The 15,310-nt window shown below is 33.8% G+C and overlaps 2 protein-coding genes and 1 pseudogene across 4 annotated transcripts; all 3 read left to right on the top strand.

Moving 5' to 3' along the window:
• The first annotated feature begins 437 nt into the window (after positions 1-437).
• LOC102667736 (WEB family protein At3g02930, chloroplastic) lies at positions 438-3,428 on the top strand. 2 transcript variants are annotated; one of them, XM_006603027.4, is made up of 3 exons: positions 438-671; positions 817-1,365; positions 1,966-3,428. In XM_006603027.4, exons 2-3 carry the CDS (start codon positions 846-848, stop codon positions 3,225-3,227), a joined length of 1,782 nt encoding a protein of 593 aa, XP_006603090.2. In that variant the 5' UTR covers positions 438-671; positions 817-845; the 3' UTR covers positions 3,228-3,428. The 2 variants fall into 2 exon arrangements, with proteins under 2 accessions (XP_006603090.2, XP_040867931.1); XM_041011997.1 differs by having other exon boundaries at positions 438-1,365.
• A 2,208-nt stretch (positions 3,429-5,636) lies between these two features.
• Positions 5,637-10,558, top strand: LOC100785406 (lanC-like protein GCL1). The gene is made up of 5 exons (XM_003551981.4): positions 5,637-6,199; positions 6,313-6,491; positions 8,204-8,315; positions 9,024-9,494; positions 9,998-10,558. The coding sequence occupies exons 1-5, from the start codon at positions 5,924-5,926 to the stop codon at positions 10,316-10,318; spliced, it is 1,359 nt and encodes a 452-aa protein (XP_003552029.2). The 5' UTR covers positions 5,637-5,923; the 3' UTR covers positions 10,319-10,558.
• Positions 10,559-10,703: 145 nt separating this feature from the next.
• Positions 10,704-14,936, top strand: LOC100810540 (RNA cytosine-C(5)-methyltransferase NSUN2-like; annotated as a pseudogene). The gene is made up of 5 exons (XR_003265466.2): positions 10,704-11,777; positions 11,860-12,052; positions 12,519-12,849; positions 13,001-13,512; positions 14,209-14,936. The product of XR_003265466.2 is annotated as an RNA cytosine-C(5)-methyltransferase NSUN2-like (transcript).
• The last annotated feature ends 374 nt before the right edge of the window (positions 14,937-15,310 follow it).

Raw genomic sequence — 15,310 nt, forward strand, 5'->3', positions numbered from 1 at the left:
AATACATCATTAAAGAAATGGGTCATGATTTTATAATCTTCAATAAATTTTAATCATTATAAAAAATGTGTTTGAAGAATTATGTTAAAGAATATGTTCATAACCTTCCTCATATATAGTTAATTATCAAAATCCATGCCGGTTAAGGGCTGCAATTGAAGAAATTAAATTATGAAATTTAGTTTTCAAATCTTAAAGACAAAGATTTAACATTGAATGGTTCGACGTAGATTACGTCCTATGTCGGCCGAACTACTTTTATCCAATTCCAAAGCTCCCTCTCGTCTACATTCAGCGTAGAACCAACAAAACAAGCAAACGCAATTATTATTTAATTATTCATTTGCCCAACGAACCAACGTTGACGTTGAAGCCTTAGGTTCCTATGGAAACCCCGTCAACCTCGGAAATTTCTATCTAAACCCCTTTTTCTGCTCTTTTGTCGCGATTTTCCCGTGTATTCCCATAACCTAATATTAGAATCTTCCTATTCGCAGACTTATCTACCATCAAACATTCACCTACGATATCCTACATGTCCTGTTTCCATTGCTAGCAATTAAAGGATATTTTCTAATCCTCCTCTTCCTCTCCAATCATTACCTCATTGTTTCGTGCACTGAATTCATTTTCAAATTTGGAACAACTCCACTACCTCTTAATTCATTATTGTAATTATCAATATCTTTTTTTCTCAAGTTGTTTGTGATTTTAATCACGATGATCGATTGTCGAAAAATTTGCTTTCTCCTACTATAGATTACCATGCATTCTTATTATTTTGGTTTCTTCTAAATATGGTTGTTGCTTTTGAAGGAATAAATTGGCAAGGTTTGGATTGGAAGATGCAACAGCAGCAGCATTATGATGAGAAGCTGAACCAAATGGAGGAGCAGATGAGAGAAGTTGAGCAAGAGAGAGGTCGAGCCTTCAATGATCTCAGGCAAATAAAAAGGGTTGCTGAGGAGACTAATGTCATGGTTGATCAATCATTAGCCTCAAAGAGATCAATTTCAGAGCCACGTATAATAGAACAACAAATGGGTGCTAATGACAGAAACAATGAATCATCAGAGAAAGATGCTTTGTTGGACAACATAAGGAACGAGATGGATAGTCTTCGATCATCCGAGGATAATGCAATGGCGTTATTGTCTGACTATAAAAGGAGAATTCAAGAACTGGAGGCCGAACTGGACAAGCGAAAAGAATCAGAAGCAAATTTGTTTGACACATTGGTAATGCAAACAAAACAGCTGGAGCAGAATAAGATTTTGCTTGAAGAGTCAAAGCTTGAGATCATTTCTCTTGAAGAAAAAATAAAGGCACTTCAAGTAAGTGCCAGCCAAATCATCAAAACCCCTGGTGAGTCTGGGTCTCAATCTGGCATCAAGAATAACTTGTATGCAATTTTCAAGAAAAATAGGTCACTAAAATTATAATAAAAAAATGATGAGAACACACTTTTTAACAAGTTGTTTTAAGAGAATATTTAACAAAACTAAATGAACATTACTAGAAGCGACAAAGTTAGTTAGAAGTTAAAACCTAAGATAGTTAAAAACTGGAAAACTATTTTATTGAATCACAAGTATTTATTAATACTATCTATGTTAAAAAATATAAAGTTAAATAATAAAATTTTACCTTCAATAAAAAGATTAAAGAAGAAATCCAATAAATATTCAAAGAAAAAAAAATATAACAAATTAGAAACTACTATAAAAATCTTTATTTACCAAACAGTTAGTAAATATACTCCATTAATTAATGAAACTTATTGGAATTGTGAGTTTCACTAATGAACCCTTTTGGTAGTTTTAACAAATAATAAAATGTGTGTACAAACGAATGTGCTTTTTTTTATAAAAGAAAAAAGAAAAAAAAAACTCACTAAAATCTTTATGATTCCAGTATTAGTGATGAAAAACGATTTCTTTCACTAATTCTTTGATTTTTCTGTAGTGACGGAGGATGGCTTTTCCACAAAAGAAAGTGTAGAGAATATGGAAATTGAAGCTGAGCTAGAAAAAGTGCTGTTCAGTGGTGAGGAATCAACCATGGAGGTCAAAACCATGCTTGAAGAATTGCAAATGCTTAAAAATGAATTGAAGTCAGCAACTGAGGCAGAAGAGAACAGCAAGAAGGCCATGGATGATTTGGCATTTGCATTGAAAGAAGTGGCAACAGAAGCCAACCAGGTGAAGGCAAAACTGACCTTAAGCCAAGTGGAACTAGAGCACACCAAAGGGGATGCAGAGCGTTGGAGAACAATGTTAGGAACCACAGAAGAGAGGTACAAGGAGATTCTAGAAACAACAAGGAAAGAAGCTGATAGGTACAAAAACACAGCTGAGAGATTAAGATTGGAAGCTGAAGAGTCCCTTTTAGCATGGAATGACAAGGAAACCGAGTTTGTGAATTGCATTAGAAGAGCCGAAGAGGAAAGATTACTTGCACAGCAAGAAAGCACTAGAGTCCTTGAGTTGTTCAAAGAGGCAGAGAACAAGACAAGGGTTTCAAAGGAAGAGAATCAAAAGCTGCGCGATATACTCAAACAAGCCTTGAATGAATCCAATGTTGCAAAAGAAGCTGCTGAGATTGCAAAGGCTGAAAATGCTAGACTACAAGATAGTCTCAACCTACTTGTCCACGAGAATGAGATGCTGAAAATCCACGAAGCTGCGTCGTTTGAGAATATTAGAGAGTTGAAACGAATGCTATCAGAATCATCAATGAAGGAGTTCAAAAATGAGGATATGGATAAGCCATCCACAAAAGAAGGTAGCAAGGAGGATAACAATAATAACAAGGAATCAGGTGGGAGAAAAGCAAAGGCACATAATAACAACTCAATAGATTCTAAGAGTCTGCACAAAACATTTAGTTTTAATCTGAAGGAAATGATAACGCCACATAACCATAATAAGCAGCAACACAGCAAAGAAGAGGCCAATAACAAAGACACTGATGATGACACGTTAAGGGGTTCGATATTTGATGAAGTGGATTCATCATCAGATTCAGAATCTCGTCCTGATGTAGACATGGGAAATAGCCCTGATGATTATGACCATCTTGGTGAATCGCATTTTGATGATCCCCATAGTGATAGCAACTCGAGGAAACGAAGAGCTTTGCTGAGAAGATTTGGAGACCTTATAAGGAGAAGAGGTTACCATAATCACCGAAAGGAACCATCCAACGAGGAACATTTACAAACGTGACATAAAAAAGTTCCTATAAGAATTAATGATTCATACGTTAATTAATTAGACTGTTGTATTTATAATGTTTCGCTTTGTAATTGTTCAGATAATTTCTCAAGTTTTATACGCCTATTTTGAGAACCATGTTTTTGTTGCTCTCTTTCGTTGTTTTTGTTTCTTCAATAGTGTGGGAAGAGTGGCGTATAGTATAATTTCCATCTGAGAGATTTATGTAAAATATGATTTAGACTAACTAAGCGTACACGACAGTTTTTAAATGCCAGGATACGCAAGGTTAATATAAATATTTATAATTCTTGACATGATGTAGCGGTAGCAGCACCCTAATATTGAATAATGCATGCAATGCAACAGCAACTTTGGTATAATATACAGGAAAATGCCTAAGTTAGACCTTTGTTTTGTCCTTTAAATCCTCTGAAATTTCGGTGTGGTTTGAATGGTAAATGGTAGGTACTTGTTTCTTTTAATAGTTTATACTTTATTACACAGAAAAAATAAGAGTAAATTATGCTCGAGTTTTTTATTTTTATAGATTTTACACGATACGATAAATCCTTAATCGTAATTATTTAAAAAAGATGTACCCTAATCACCAAAATAGCTTATCCAGCTCCAACTTTTTTCAGTTATTGTTGAGACGGATTGCAAAATGATAGCATATCAAATTCATCGGCAAGAGGAGGATCATTTGAATGTGGGATGATGCTCAATCAAATTAAGTATTTGTTGAAAACTTATCCTACCTTTTTTATTCAGTTTGTTAGAAGGTAAGCCAATGAAGTAGCTCACATCTTAGCAATTATCCTGATTCTTATATATTTTATAATACTCCTATAAGAATTGGTTTTGCTAAGAATTTTAGCTAAGTATTCAACATATTATATCAATGAAAATGAATTGATTTTGCTGTTGTAAAAAAAATGTATCCTATAAGAGAAGTTGTTGTAAACTTAAAAAAAATGAGAGTTGTATGCAATCAAATTAATTAACATTATTGTTTAAAAAATTATATAAGAAAGATCAGTTCCTTAATAAATTTTAGTATGTCAAGAAATTGGTTTAGACTCTCAATCTAGTTAGTAGACATATTCCAAGTTCACCAAGAAAATGAACAAAATAACCCACTAAAAACACTAGTCAATAAAGCATACTACATGATTTTTAATCCTATAAGTGTCATGTGATTAAAATCATGGGATGAGATTTTTGTTGTTATTTAAAAAAAGAAAAAGATGTCATGTTATTTAATTATTCACTTTAAAAAAAAATCAACAAATTTTTCGTTGTTAACGCACTTAGTTACGAAATATTCCTAATATTAAAGTTGAATAATTATTTATTTAGCACTTATAATGGATTAATGGGTATAAGATGAGTGTGGACAGAAGAAAATTAGAAAGAAAAAAAAAACAAATATAATAAATAATGTAATTAAGAAAAGATAACTGAAACACACAAAGAGAGAGGTCTGAGTATACTGGAAAAAATAAAAGTGATCAGAGTTTAGTTAGTTATCTTGTAGTGTAGCTATTTTATATATCCTGTACGCAAACGCAAACGCAAACACCTTTTCTTCGCATTTTCTCTTCACTTTACCGGTTTATGAAACTCTTCAATGCATGATTTGTCAAATTAAGTATACAGATAACAATTATAGGAAAAAAATAAAAAGCAAAACTTGAAAGCAAATATAGGGACCGCTTTTTATTTTATTTATGGTTGAATAGGAACCGATGCAGATTCTCTCGAAATGTTGAATAGACTAACGAATTTGTTTTATACTATTTGAGTTTTATGAGCCTGAATTATATTAATGCATATTGCTTAGGGGGTAAGAAACTCAATTTTCTTTGAATAAAGTTTTAAATTTAAGTATTATGAATAGTAAAACAATTTTTAGGATTGTTCTATCATACACAATAATATAAAATCAGTTGATAATATATTTTTTAATCATATTATAAATACAAAATATTTATTAATCTTGCTTAAAAAAAAAAATCTAATATTATTCGAACTAACTTATTGACTAATATAATTTTATTTACAATCTTAATATATTTTAATTAAATTGTTTTGAAACACACTTTTTTTATGTATATAATTGCAAAGGACTATCTTGATGGATCATCAAGATTTTCAAACTCACCAATCAAAAAGAGGTCTAAGTTCCAACCACTTCAACTAACATGTCCGTGTTTTGAAGCACCCTAGCACGATATTAATTACTATATATATTAGTTAACTTTTGATCATGTCTAATAGATTTCATATCTTCAAACTAGTAATGCTTACACCTCAATTACACATAATTAGGTGTTAATCACGTTGAGAATTTCATTGTCCACCACAAATTGAGAGGATATAAAAATTAAATATAGCGTGGGAAAAAACGGACCAAATCACTCGTTCACTTCCGTTGGTTTTCTTAACATTGGAGAGCATTAAATTCCAAATTAACCACTATTGGGCACGGACACGGTTTCTGTGCTTTCTGCAGCCCACACCCATATTATGGGGAAAAAAATCTTATCCAGAACGACATGTGATTCGCATGTTGTTCTAGTCACAACAAAAATTGCTAACGTGGCCAGAGGGCGTACGGTGTCTCCATACACCGCCATCACATAGAACCATTGCTCGACACGTTTGCTTCTTCTTTAAGCTTGTAACTTGTAACCAAACAACCCATGATAAATAGCACCATCGTGTTCGTGCCTCCTCTCATTTTTCAGCTTCTTCTAATTTGTCGCCAACAACACTCCACTTTTTTTTTTTTCTTTTTCTTTTCATTTGAGAGTTTTAGTGAGACAATGACGTCTTCAGTGGTGGAAGGTGGACGCGACGAGGGGAAACACGAGCCGTCGGATTTGATCACGGAAACCATGAATCTGACGGCTCCAAACCTTTCACTTCCCAGTGAAACTGAAACATTCTTGAGCGCAGCAATTTCCCTCAAGGACAAGGTTCATTTCATTTACATATGCGTAACACTGTAACAGATTATAGATAGATCTAGAAGCTGTTATAGTGTTGATTGTTGAACATAAACCTGCTTTAAATTAAAATATTGGCACAGGTGGTGGAGGAGACTTGGAACCGGAGAGATCAAGTGGTTGATCCGACGGTGTACACGGGACTGTTGGGCACCGCCTTTACTTGCTTGCGGTCCTACCAGGTTACCGGTTGCCGGAACGACTTAATATTATCCAGCGAAATCATTGACACGTGTGTCACCGCTGCACGTGCCTCCCTCAGGTATCCTCAATAAGTTTTAACAAATCTAAATATTTTATCTTCAATAAGTTTCAGGTTTTCATTTGATTTTAATTTGAGTTGGAGACTACGATGCCAAGTCTGGCGTTAGGATTAGTTTAATTAAACTTATTGATTAAAATAAATATTCATTTTAGCGTGTTTGTACTTTAAAAAAAGTGATTTTCTCTTTAAAGAATCAAATCTTACGTAGTTTTAAAAAAATACTTATTTTAAAGTTATGTTTTTCTAAATTTACACAAACTCCCTGGGCAATTTGGGGAGATTTGTATTGTGTCGTCATGGTGATTCGATAAGATATGAGAATATGGATGGCCCTTTATTCTCAGTGTAATTTGGTAAAAACAGCTAGCTAGTCATTTTAGGGTGACGATATGTGATGCCACACAGAAAATTCTATTTCTAGCTGCACTTTTTAATATGCTTTTATTATAAAAATTAATAATGGGTTTAATAAGCTTTAAGTTATTTGAGTTTTGATGCTGATTCCATTAGCATTACTGTTTAATGAGTCTCTGTATTGTTTTTGTTTTTTATTTCCTTTCTTTCTACACTATTTAGTTATAAATAAAATGATTTCAAAATCATTCTCAGAATTTTTTTATACATCATGAGAAACTAGAAAAATAGTGAGAAACTAGAAAAATAGTGAATGCCATCTTTTCCTTTATTGTAATTAATGCAGAGTCGATTATATATGAATTAATAAAAATATCTTTAAGGTTAAAGTTATATTTTACTAAAGTAACTAAAAACATTTTAGGGTTCAGATTTTTTTTTTTCTGAATTGAAGGGGCAAAACACTCCTCAAAGATCAATTAAAACCCACGTGGGAAAAAGGTAGAGTTTACATCGGCCAAAACGGTGGCATGGATTAAAGGAGATACATGACCGTAAACTATCAAACTATGGTGTATTATCTTTTTAAGTTGCTTTGTGTCTACTAATTAATATATAATTTTTATTATCCATGTATAATTCCATTATCTGTATTTGTGATATTTTTGGTTTTTGAAAAGAAAGTAAAAGGAAAAAAAAAATGGAAAATGAGATGCTTTATACTTTGTTTCTTCTATTGAATCATTCCAAATTTTCATGCTTTTATTTTCTTCTTATATCATTCCTTTTGTTTCTCACTTGAACAACCAGATACTTATAACTCTCATGTTTTCATATTATAGTATTATACAGTGTCTTTTTTTAATAGGAGTCGACACATACACAGAGAGATAAAGAAAAATAGCTCGTCTAATTTTATACTCAGTGATTGTACTTGTGTGCAAATTAAGCGTATGTTTGACTTCCAGTTGAAGTTGCTGTTGCACACGTTCCCATGGACATCTAAGGGACGAATGCGAACACAAAGGATAACCTATGGATCCGTTGGCAAACGTAGTTTCGAGAGATGCAAATTTTAATCAAACATGCACTAAGTTTAACTGTAGTTACGTTAATACGAATGCATTTTCAACACATAAGTAACAAAGGGATGATTCTTTTGCAAAAGTATGTTTGAGGCATCTCATAGTTATCACAAACACTCACTAAACTCGTGCTGTAGTAGTTTCATAAATTTTTTGTTGGTTAGCTTTCCTTTGTTCTAATCAAAGTCGTAAAGTTTCCTAAAAAAAAAAAGCATTTAATCCATTCTTCAAGCCACATACTCTAGCCTGAAGAGATAATGGTTGTTGCAGGCACGTGACTTTTTTGTGTGGTAGAGGAGGCGTTTATGCGCTTGGTGCTGTCGTTGCCAATTACATGGGGGACCTTCAAAAGCGTGACCTGTTTTTGGGTCTATTCATTGAGGTAATATAGATATTTTGGCTCTGTTTTCTTAATGAATGAACCATGTGGCCACATTTTGGCTCCCTAGCATAATCTGCTGACTCTATATGTTGTCAGATTTTCAGTAAGCAAGTAATTAATTTTGCATTGAACAAAATTGAAGAATTTCCTTCTGCTTCAGTAGTCTCTGTCTTATCATTTATCTTTTTGAAATTTAGTTTTTATGTATTCTAAATCTAAAAATATTTTTGTATGACTTTTAAGACAATTTATTGTACAAACTAACAAACTTTGATTGGATAACTTTGTAAAGGTTAGACTGTCAGTGCACATATTATTTTCTGTGGTTTGTATTTTTTGTTCTATCTATTTTGTTTCCTCTTGTGTGAGCACATGTTTGAAAATCAAATCAAAGGCATTCACTTGAACCGTTGTTTTCTTTTGACAAATTTGTCTGCACACTTCATTGGGCTCGCTTAAAGTGATTCGTGGTTCATACTTGTTCACATAAAAAAGCTACAAGAGAAAGACGAGCGCTTTCATATTTGTTGTAATCTTAAAATCAGACAAATGGATGTTGAAGTAGTAGGGCCTATAGTAGGATTTTTTCAAACTTAGTTTTCTTTCATCTACCAAAATCTTCGCATTCACATTTCACACACTGTCTGGCATCCCCTAACAATATTCATTCATTTATTCATTACCATTTATGATGGGATTAATGCTTAGGTGGCAAAAGAGAGAGCCCTACCAGTTGGACCAGAGGAAGGTGGTTTTGGAATGTCATATGATCTTCTGTATGGACGAGCTGGATTCTTATGGGGTGCATTGTTCGTGAACAAGCACCTAGGAGAAGATGCAGTGCCCAAAGACATTTTGATGCTTATTATTGATGCGGTGTTGGCTGGTGGTAGAGCAGGAGCATCTGATATTAAAGACTGCCCATTGATGTATAGATGGCATGGAACAAGGTACTTGGGTGCAGCAAATGGCCTTGCTGGTATCCTTCATGTGCTGCTACATTTTCCACTTCCAAGTGAGGATGCTGAGGATGTCAAGGGAACTTTGTGGTACCTCATGAGTAAGCGTTTCCCTCACAGTGGAAACTATCCCTCCAGTGAAGGTAATCCAAGGGATAAGTTAGTGCAATGGGGTCATGGGGCGACTGGCATGGCCATCACGTTGTCCAAAGCAGCAGAGGTAAATTACTTTCCAAAATACTCTAATCATTCCATGTTCTTCATAATGCATGTGTCTTAAAAGCTTTAAAATAGAAACGCCAAACTTAGATGCAAATGCAGTTTTCTTCCAATTAAAATTGAAGTTTTACTATTAACCTTAAATGCAAACTAAGGTGAAGCTACAATTCATATTAGAAAATAACACCAAATACACATGAATAAATTTACTTGAATAATTAGTACTTAATGTCCACCTTTCCTAAGGTTTACTTAGATAACTAGTGCTAAATGGTGATATTTGTTGTACTAGTTACTAAAGTGAAATCCTCTGTTATTGTATTAAGCTTTTTTCTATAAAAGAAAAACATTATCAGTTCTCCAATAGGAGGGGCAAAATGCAAAAAATGCTACAAAGGAAACTTTTTTCCTTTTCCATTTCCGTTAACATTGCAGAACTTGTGCTTCAAGTATCAATGTAAATGGTTGATAAAATGACACCAACTTGGTTATGTGTGTTTGCAGGTATTTCCTAATGACAGAGAACTAAGAGATGCTGCAATAGAAGCAGGTGAAGTTGTATGGAAGAGTGGATTGGTGAAGAAGGTGGGACTTGCAGATGGGGTATCTGGGAATGCCTATGCCTTCCTTTCCCTCTACAGACTCACTAAAGAGAGTATATACGAAGAGAGAGCAAAATCATTCGCTTCCTTCTTGTATGATAATGCAAAATCTCTGGCTGCTGCCAATGGCTATTCACTTTTCCAAGGACTTGCTGGGACAGCATGCCTCTGGTTTGATCTGCTTGCACCCGACAACTCTAGGTTCCCAGGTTATGAATTATAGATGGTTAAAGTAGAGATGGTGCTTATTCTACAAGCAGAAGGAACGTGGCATGGATGGAAAATGTTAGGTAGAACACCAATCATAAGTGATATGATCTGATGAAAAGAAGAAAAAAAAAAAGAATAGGTGTTTAAAGATTATATGATATATAGATCCTATATATCATCACTAGACTTGACTATAGCAAACAAGCCACGAGGTTCTGCTGCTGTTAATAGTTATATGATATTGTGTTTGAAACTTTGACTGCCTTAAATATAATCTAATCTTTGATCAGATAAAAAAGATTGACCTTACACTTCTAATTAAATAAAAACATAATAGGCACTGCGAGTAATGTTCTACACACCCATAACCATAAACATAAATGATTTTAAAAAATAATCTTTTATAATAAACAAGATGTCGAGAGAAAAATTGGAACTAGCAGAATTAGGTTTCGACTAGCCGTTTCAATATTATTTCAAAATCATAATCAGACGTCTTCTACTAAGAAAGCAAGTTTGCTTCTTGACTATGGGTTTTTTTATAAGCGTTTGGTGTAGAGGAGATGGGATTTTGCTAAAAGTTGAAAGCTGTTAATTGTATGCTAAAAACTCATTCTTTGTTGAATGATCTTTTTGTTAAAAATAGACTGTACAGGAAAAGATATAGGATAATTTTTTATTATTTTGTACATGATGAATACCAGTAAAATAATATAAATTTTATTAAAATATTTAATATTAATCATTTTAATATAATTTATTAAATTTAATGTGTTTATTGAAATAAAAAAAATTGATATTTTCTTTTTTATAATAATTACATAGGTTAGTTATTATTTTTTTTATTATTAAAGAGATAGGAATATGAATATATGCAAGACAAAAAATTGATTATCATGATTTGTATTTTCTAACTTTTTTTCAAATTAAATTTGAAATAAATTAATTTTTTATGTTGTGAATCAAATTTTACATTTAACTATCTTATTTAGCTGATACTAAAAAAAATAGTTAGTTGTACATTCATCTAACAATGAAATTAGCTGACACCAATTCTACCAAATCCAAAAATTTCATCGCTTATGTATTGCTCATGTAAATTATCAAAAGTCCAAAATTCTAATAATTACTTAATTAGAGTGGTTCTCTATCAAGTACAAGTGGGAATTATAAGAGTTTCTTTATAAAAAAAAAAAAAGAAGAAGAAGAAGGGAAGTTATAAGAGTTTAGAGAAGAAAGGCCCAAGCCCATTATGTGTTATCCGCTAATTGACCCGGGATGAATAATGGGCTACCACTTGGACTGTACGCGTGCAGTGAGACTGCAACACGATGGGGAGAGGAAAAGGAGGGAAAGAGCATTTCCAGCAGAACAGAGAGAATGTGTGGACATGGAAACGTTCTAAATCAGATCCTATTCCTCTCTGCAATCCCTACGCTACTCAAAGCCCCGCTTTCGATCACTATTACAAGGCAAACCATTACCAACCAATACTTCCCTTACTATTTCCACTCTTATTTATTCTCCTTCTCTCATTTCTTTTCGATTTTTCAGGAGCAGGGAATCGCTTTCGATAAAACATGTCATGTCTAGAAATGGATATATTGATTGTCTTACACATGGAAAAGTCGAGCATGATTCGTATTTCTGGAGTTTAGGAGGAAATAATGCCTTCATTGCTTATGATTATGAATCAAACTACTTGAATTTTCTTGTGTCATCTGAAAGGGTTTTGAAGGAAAGCTGTGTGAGTGGGGCTGTCTATGTTTCTTCTTTGCCACACCCCCTCGGGTGATAACCAATCTTTGAATATTGTATACATAGTTTGGTTTGACAGTTATATCTCTCTTACAAATATTGTCAATGCTGGTTTGAATTGTATCCTTCATCAGTAAAAGGTGTTATTCGTTGTCAATTGATGGACTTGGACTGTTATTGTTCTGGTTGGCTTGTTTTTAAATTGTGTTTTTGTTGTTAATTCTTATAATTGATTATTGGGATGTCCATCAAATTATGCCCATGTTCACATTTCGTGGTAAAACATTGAATTTCAAATTTTCCAAATAGAAGATTATTATGTTTACCCAACTCAAACTTGCATTTCCTGCAGATGTTTGATTATTGTGTAATATTCAAATGTAGCAGTCTAGAGGTTTAAGGTTGTTGTGCAGCAGTATGCATTTGCATCTGAAGGTGTGAGTTTGGATGTGCAGGTATGTGACAAGGGCAAGTGGTTCGTCTCTTGCAAAGATGTTCCCATGTCTCTTAGAAATGTAGTTTTTCCCAGCATGTTTCCAAATGGTGGAAACTATCAGGATGTTGTTGATAGTAATTGTAATATCAGCAATGGAGATGATATTATTATAGATGATGTTAATGGAAATTCTGAAGATGATGTTTAAGCAGCAGAGAATCCTGTGATGCATGAATTTACTGAGGAAGTTTCTGATTTCCCACTTGAGCGGTTCATGAGGTTACTGCCTCATGATCAGAATACCGGAGCTTTCTTTATTGCAGTATTGCAGAAAGTTTCTCCTCTGCCAGGTAATTTGTTATATGATTTCAGTTGTTTTTCTCTCTCAAACCCTGGCAAAGATAGTCAAGGAATTCTAGTGAATATTGGGATTAACTCCTCCTTCAAGTAGTCATTTTTAACTTGCCATAATAGGTTTGTGATTGTTGTCCTTTTTTGCAGCAATTCAGGTAAAACCTAGAAAAGAAGTTGCTAAACATGTTGACAAAGCAAACTAAGACAATGAAGATGCACAAGAATTGCAGGTTAATCCATTGGAAAGTACACCTGAAGAAATTTCAGAGGCTAATATAAATGACAATGGACCTAATACAGATTTGAAAGTTAGTTCTGCTACATTTGAAGAAGTGGATTTCAAGGCAGCTCAAGATCCGTGCAATGTAGAAAACATAACAAAGAATACTCCAGGCAAAAGAAAACTGCAGATTCAAGGCAAATGGAGAGGCATTGACCCTGTTGTCTTCTTCAAAGATGAAGTAGTTATTAACAGCATAAAGGAATTTTATGCTATTGACGAGCAGTTTCCATTCAATGGTCACCTTGTAACTAGGAACAGTGATACAAGCCACATGAAAAGAATTTACTACATCTCCAAGTCAGTCAAAGATGTTCTGGAGTTGAACTTCTCAGTCGGACAGCAACTTAAAATAACTTCTGTTGGCCTGAAGATTTTTGTAAGTATATTTTCTTCTGAATTAGAAAGTGTTTTTTCTTATTATTACAATCTTTGTTGTTGATTTTGTTATAACACAAGATCCTTATTTTAAATAAAATTTGACTCGTCTAAAGTGAGAACGTGTGTAAAGTGGGAAAGTAATGGTGTATTTGTCATTAATTTAAAGTGGGTTAAATTTAACAGGTACTTTAATTCAAATAAAAGATGGATACACCTTTCCTTTCTGTTTTCAGAGGAGCAAAATCCTTTTTAATATATATACAGATCAGGTTGAGACTTGTGTGGGTAAAGGTTACCACCTGTATTACTATATACAGAAATAAATTTAGTCAAACCGTGCTATATTAACAAAATTATAGTGTATAAAAACACGTAGATATTGAAGCAGTATGCATGACTTTAGAGTAGAGTTAACGGTTTCTATTTCTGGTTTTCTTGACTCACTTTGGGACACATATTGGATTAAATCATGGTAAACTACTTTACTGCATGATTTCCTTTTGACTTGATAACTGATATGGGATCATTGTAATATAAAATCTAGATAGTTTGTTTAAAATCTTCTTTAAAAAGCTTATTACTTTGCAATGAAATAAATAATCATTGATCTACCCTTGACTGTCAGTGAGAAATCAGTTCTTTGATTAGTTCTTGTTCTTGTGAATAAGTGACATATACTTGCCCTCACTTACAGGAAAGACAAACGTCATGTGAAGGTAGGTCTGCACCATGTGCTTTTCGGATCACTTCTGAAGGATTGCCCCTTATTCTCCCTCACATCTCCAAACAGATTCTGAGTTCATCTGCTATAGACTTCAAGCATCTTCTGCAGTATAGAGCTGTAAAATTTGCAGATTTTGTCGATGCCAAGTTTGGTGAAAGGGCTGCAAACCTAATGCCCGGCTGTTGTGTTGTAGTTCTGGGTGAAGGAATGCACCACCATGATGCAAAGTAAATGCCCATTAACTTGACTCTTTACATGACCTTTTCCTTTTTCTGCAGGGAGCAGAGGTGCTGCATGGCCCCTCCAAGTGGATGAGTCAACAATAGCCATTGGCTGCTGGAAGGGTAGAGCAAGTTTGACTGTAATGGTTGGTGCATTGGAATGCCAAGAACTGCTCGAAAGGCTTATAATGCGTCTAGAAAAAGTAACAGAAAAGGACTCCTCCATGCATAAGAACAGACCGTCTGATAACAAGGGAGATGAAGCACAAGAATCAAACGGTAAAAATGAAGATGTTGAAATTACTGGGTGTTAAAAATTAATAATTAACGGATATTTATCACTGATTACTACGAGTAGTTAATCTAGGTTTTTACTTTTTTATTCTCGGCTCCTATCCTCCTTACAGTTTAGTCATGGCTCCCATCCTTCTTATAAGAACAATTACAGAAATTAAGGTTTTTGATTCACCCGTGAAAGTTTTTGAGTTTGTTTTTCTCTCTCCCTTTTTTATTCGTCCTGTTCTTTGTAGCCAAGTTAGAAGACATTGCTCAATTTTGTATCAATATCCATAGCGTCTAGTAAGTTTAGCAGAATTGCTTAAACACGAGATGCGTCCCATTCTACCGAAACCAGCACGACATTTTTCAAATATCAGAAAGTTGTTCGAGTTGCATATATATTATGCTTGTCCGTGATATTCATGGGCAGGACGTTAGCTAAACACAGCCCAAGATCGTTAGTTACAAAACCGAGTGTTCATCTTGGGGGAGATTTTCATTATCCTTACTCTTTCAATTAACTTTTTTTTTATTTTCTCTTTTCTCATTACGTAGTACATAGCGTTTTTCTT

This window comes from Glycine max, chromosome 18, assembly GCF_000004515.6.
Source record: "Glycine max cultivar Williams 82 chromosome 18, Glycine_max_v4.0, whole genome shotgun sequence".
Lineage (NCBI taxonomy): Eukaryota > Viridiplantae > Streptophyta > Magnoliopsida > Fabales > Fabaceae > Glycine > Glycine max.